The sequence below is a fragment of the Ailuropoda melanoleuca genome, chromosome 13 (genome assembly GCF_002007445.2).
Source record: "Ailuropoda melanoleuca isolate Jingjing chromosome 13, ASM200744v2, whole genome shotgun sequence".
Lineage (NCBI taxonomy): Eukaryota > Metazoa > Chordata > Mammalia > Carnivora > Ursidae > Ailuropoda > Ailuropoda melanoleuca.
In genome coordinates this window covers 25,022,165-25,027,789 of record NC_048230.1, presented here as the reverse complement: position 1 = coordinate 25,027,789, position 5,625 = coordinate 25,022,165, and the positions used below count along the sequence as shown (strand labels likewise).

Genomic DNA, 5,625 nt, shown 5'->3' with positions numbered 1-5,625 from the left:
GGCCAGCCCGGTGGGGTGCAGGCCCGCTCACCCCCCCCTCCCCGGCACCCCGCTTTGCAGAGCGCCATCCTGCAGCAGCAGATCTCCGACCACGCGGGCGCGGCCACCTCGGCCAGGAACGAGCTGACCGACCTGAAGCGCACGCTGCAGGCCCTGGAGATGGAGCTGCAGTCCCTCCTGGCAATGGTAGGCGAGGGCGCGGGACAGCCTGCTTTCGGGACTCTCACGGAAGCCCTCCTCGTCTCCCCTGTTAGAGCTTTACCTACAAATACTTGGAGCGGAAGAGGGCAGGGAGGACAGACGCTGAGACGTTCAGAAAGAGAGACAGAGCGTTTCTTGCTCCCTGAGATCACTGAGGATTTCCTTCCTGGCCTCTGCTTAGTGTCCCTTTCGTGAAAATAGCTCACGGTACACACAGTCCCTAACTCAGCCCGTGGGGCAAGCAGCAGGGGTGCTACCCTGCCTGGAAATTGTCAGGCCAATGTCAGGGGGCCATACAAGGCAGACCTAGTGTCACCAGCATCTCCTGGTACTGATGAAGGCCAATTAAAGCCACGTGATGCTTTTCATCAGGCAGAGGAAAAGACCGTTCGTTTCTGAATCCCTATGAGCTCGGTCAGCCCCTTCCTCCCCACCCACCTCACAGAGCTGGGCATTCAGCCACCTTGGCACCACCTGCCAGTTGGTTCAGACGTTACCATGGAGACCATCCAGGACTAAAAATGGCTTCCCTTCTGGGGCATGAGCTGGCAGCACCCAAAAAGCTTGAATTACCACATACCCGTGGCCCAGGGGTTCCAGTCCTCATCAGGGGTTTCATGCTCCCAGAGGACACGAAGTTGGAACCCAAAGATAAGAGCCATTGATACAAACGAGTGCAGTGAGCAGAGAATGTAAGGATGACTCAAAACTCTAGGAAGACACCCTAAAAAGGCACAGTGCTTTCTTACCATATAATGTTTAGATGAGAGACTTGTGTTGACCACTGACTAACCTCCAACTTAACCAGGATGCCCCTCTTGTCCTGACCCTGGTCACCACGGCTTGGCTGGTAGCCCCACCCTCCCCCTGCCACCCTGGGCTCCTGGAGCCCTGCTCCCTGCCCTGCTCCCTTCTTCCCTGCGACTAGAACCCCGAGGGCCTGTGCCTGTTGCCATATCCCTGAGCACAAATCTGCCGTCTCATTTCTGAGGTACGTTGAAGGAAATAAATAAACTCCTGCGTTCCAGGATCAGAAGGGGAGCGTGTTCACATAAGAGATGATGTTAGAAAGTAGTTAATTCTGAGCAGTGAGGAGGACCATAGTTCGGGCTCAGGAGATAATCCACACAAAAAAGCCCATGTTAGACAACAAAACTGAATTCTAGAATAATGGTGGCATAGAACCTAACTTCCATACTTGAGATTCTTTTGTCATAGACAGATTCTAAGCAGGATCTTCTATCGTTTAGCATACAAATCACGTGTAAGTTGGGAGTTGTCTAAATATATAAACTTTTCCTATGCTTCCTGTAGTATGCAAACCTGCAAGTTCACCCTGTCCTCTTCCCTTATCTACAATTTAACCTTTACCATGAAAGGCTGTATAGATAGGGATGCCGTCCCCTCTCATTAAGAAGAGTATTAGCCATCTTAGAAAAGGAATACCAGGGGCACCTGGGTGGCTCAGTCGGTTAAGCATCCAACTCTTGTGTTTGGCTCAGGTCATGATTTCAGGGTGGAGATTGAGGCCCTCGTCAGGATCTGTTCTGGGCAGGGAGCCTGCTTGAGGTTCTCTCTCTCCCTCTCCCTTAACCCCTCCCCCTCCCTCTCTATCTTAAAAGGGGGGGGGAATAAAATGAATACCGTGTGAGAATACATCATCAGGGAAATTAATGTCTTGAACAGCCAAGCACACATGTCAGTGACATCTTGCCTCTTGGTGCCCCCTCCTCCCCATAACCATCCTGTTCACCTTCCACTCCTTTGCCCTGGAGGACCTGGCACCACCCATATAAGATACCAGCTGGCCTATTTATTAAGTCAGTGGTTCTTAGCCCCATCAAACCCCATGTCCACCTGTTATGATGAATACTTTATAACTCCCTCTTTATTCTAGAATGAAGTGAAAAGAGGATAAATTAAGCAATACGAAAAATTTTAAAAACCACTATAATGCCATAAGTGCAATAAAAAGGAAAACTAAATTTTTTATTTCGTATTTTTAAATAAAATCTACTTCATATGTAAACACTTGGGCCCAACTACCGCCAGAACAGGTAACAAGAGAGACAGAGGCTTACCTCTTCCCTTGATAAATAAGTTTTTATTTTAAACAAGGTAAGATCAGGAGCAGCTCCACCCAAGAAGAACAGGAAAATGAAAGAGTGTGAATGCAGGTGGACGCTCGGATAATAACTAATATCAGGAGAAGTAATAACCACCCAGAGGTACTTATCTATGATAAGGGGAGAGGAAAATTACTTTAATTGAAGTAGCCATCACATGACGAGACAGATGACAGGCTGTGCAAGTGGAAACGAGGAGGTATAATATTCATAAGAATAGTGTGGAAATAATGACCTGTACTGTGCTATGAAACACATCTCTCGTGTTGAAAGCCCACCCCTGTTAAGGCATTCATTCCATCTCCAGTGCTTCGTAAAAGGCCTTTGAATAAGAGCAAGCAAATCTGGGACAGATCAGAAAAAATAAAAAGCAGCATGCAAGGCCTTGGAGCAGTGGTGGGGTAGGTCTCTGGAGACAGGAGCAGAATAAGAGTGAAAAACAAAACCCAGCCTAAAAATAAAAATGTAACTTCAACATACAAAATTTCCAATATGATTTCTTATTGCGCTATCCCCCCAAAACAGTTTTAATATGTAGGTTGGTCATGATAGGAAAGATTACCTAAATATCATGAGAGTTCGTTGGAACAGTCAAAGGTCTCATGGGAAAGGGTCATTTACGCCATAGGAGGTCCTCCAGCGTGCCAGGCCCCCACCCGGGAAACGCCTGTGACTTCCCCTTCCTCCGCACCTCCCCGGTTGTGGTGACGAGCCCCACAGATTTCCAAAACTCACCTAGGACGTGGTGCTGCTGTTTGCTGAGAAGCTCTGGCCTGCATAGCCCTCAAAGTGGCTTCCTCCTTGCTGTGCCACCCCCTGTCCCCAGAAACACTCCCTGGAGTGCTCCCTGACCGAGACCGAAGGCAACTACTGCACCCAGCTCGCCCAGATCCAGGCTCAGATCGGGGCCCTGGAGGAGAAGCTGCACCAGGTCAGGACCGAGACGGAGGGCCAGAAGCTGGAGTACGAGCAGCTGCTCAACATCAAGGTCCACCTGGAAAAGGAGATTGAGACCTACTGCCGCCTGATTGATGGAGACGGCAAGTAAGTAATGGCATTTGAAAATCCGGTGTTTTCCCGGATGGGTTTTTACCTATTTTAAACCACAACCAAGGACTGTCCATCCATGTTCCATGCCTCCAAGCCTTTTGCTTTTCATTCCCACTGCAGAGAAGTGTGTCCACCTCTTCCCTCTGCAGTCATCCCTTCCGTATTTTATACATTCACAGCCCCTTCCTCGCCTGCTTTGGATGACCCCAGTCGTCCCTGCAGAAGACCCCATTCGGTATGCATGTTAATCAGTGTAGGTTTCAAGATTACCCGCCTCCCAACCAGGCTTTACCCATCTTTCCCTCCATTCCTAATATCATTGCTGTGCTGAAAGAAACGTACTCTATACAAACCCCCAGGATCTATATGATCCCCCAGGAGCATGCTACTCTTAATCTCAGTGTTGTGAGTTCAAGTCCCACATGGGTGTAGAAATTACTTAAATAAATAAAACACTTAAAAAAAAGAAGAAGAAGTAAGGTGCGCCTGGGTGGCTCAGTCAGTTAAGTGTCCAACTCTTGATTTTGGCTCAGGTCACGATCTCAGGGTTGTGAGACCCAGCCCCACATTGGGCCCCCCACTGGACAAGGAGTCTGCTTAAGATTCTTTCTCTCCCTCTCCCTGTGCCCCTCCCCTGCCTCTCTCCCTCTCTAAAAAAAAATGTATTATTTTCATCTAAAAAAGTATATATTCATATATGTATAATAGAATATATTATATATGCATATGTATATATATATATTCTCCTTAGGTTTTAAATTCTTAGGTTTAAAAAAATCAAATGAAAACAAAGTTGTTTTATATTCTCTCTTTAGAAGGCATTGAATTATTTTCACCTCCTGTACACAAAAATTGTAATATTTTCCTTTATAGAAAACTAAGATCTGTTTTTGGCATACAATGTTCACTTGAGTTCACATTCATTATTTGACTCAATGAATAGTTCTTAAGTGATAACCTGAAATATTAAAGAATAAACTGGGGTGATTTTTTTTTTTTTTTTTTGTAGCTCGTGCTCCAGATCAAAGGGTTTGGGGTCAGGAGGCTCAGGGAATTCACCTAAAGGTAATAAAATCGAGTTCTGTTTCTCCTGTAAGTACTTTCACATTAATGGCAATCGTATACTGTGGCAACATCTGTATTTAAGTAATTTTAACTAAAGTGCTCTGAACTTCAAGTATTAAATGGATAAAATTATCCCAAACCATTGTGATAAATCTGTACATGCTCTCTCACCAAAGTGTACATAATACGTTATATCACAACCAGCCCTGGAATTCTTCCCCATGTAATCTTTTAGCTGGAATATGTGTATTCAACAGGTGTTTTGTTTCTAGAGTTATCCAAAACCACACTGGTAAAGACAGTGGTTGAAGAGATAGATCAACGTGGTAAAGTTCTTTCATCGAGAGTTCATTCCGTTGAAGAAAAGACATCTAAAGTGAACAGCGGCAAAACAGAGCAAAAGGCTCCTTTCTAGGCGCCATTGAGAAAAGAACAATTTGAGAAAAGGTTCCTGTACAACTACATTGTTCTAAATATCAAGGAAATTAATAATAATAATAATAAAATCTTTCTACCCTTACCGATAAGTTACTTAGCAAAAATACCTGTTTTCTTAGTTAACTTTTACAGGGTCTTGGGTGTTTGTTTTCAAATAAATAAAAAAGTGGATGTGCACTCATTTCCATTCACCCATAACTAATAAACAACTATTTGAGATTTATTTTTTTTTCTACATCTCATTCACGGGAGTACATTTATGGAATCTATTGTCATTGCCTTTCACTCTAGTTTTAAATAATAGTCAATACCACATGGCATTTAAATATTAGTATTCACTAGGCATCCTCTTTAAATATCTCACCATTTTGCATGGGCAAATAAATAATCTGGAAAAAAATCAGAAATTCTCCTGTGATTGAAAAATCCCATCACTAGATGGCGCATTCCTGGTATTTTATCAATGAGCTTATCAAACTCTTCGGAGATCTGGATACTTCCCAGGATACTGTTCCCCATATAATCAGGATTACTTCTGGAAAGATCCACAGCAATGAGCCTCATGTGAATGACTTTTTTCCTAGAGCAAACTTTCTGTCAAGCCCCAGATAGGAACTAGTTCCGGCTTAGCAGGCCATAACGTCTCTATTTCAACTACTTGGCTAACACATTGTAGCAGAAAACAGCCATAGACGCTAGGAAAATGAATGAGCACCATCGTGTTCCAATAAAACATTATTTATGG

At 44.5% G+C, this 5,625-nt stretch overlaps 1 protein-coding gene across 2 annotated transcripts in view; it reads left to right on the top strand.

Annotated features, from left to right (window-relative positions):
• LOC100465932 (keratin, type I cytoskeletal 28) overlaps positions 1–5,061 on the top strand; it is a 7,758-nt gene extending 2,697 nt beyond the window's left edge. The window contains exons 5-8 of one of the 2 annotated variants that reach the window (XM_034641316.1): positions 38–186; positions 3,154–3,371; positions 4,387–4,442; positions 4,715–5,061. In XM_034641316.1, coding sequence (XP_034497207.1) covers positions 38–186; positions 3,154–3,371; positions 4,387–4,442; positions 4,715–4,857 — 566 coding nt within the window. In that variant the 3' untranslated portion in view covers positions 4,858–5,061. Of the gene's footprint in view, position 1; positions 187–3,153; positions 3,372–4,386; positions 4,443–4,714 lie in introns of both variants that reach the window. The other variant, XM_034641315.1, reaches the window with a different exon arrangement.
• Positions 5,062–5,625: the final 564 nt, after the last annotated feature.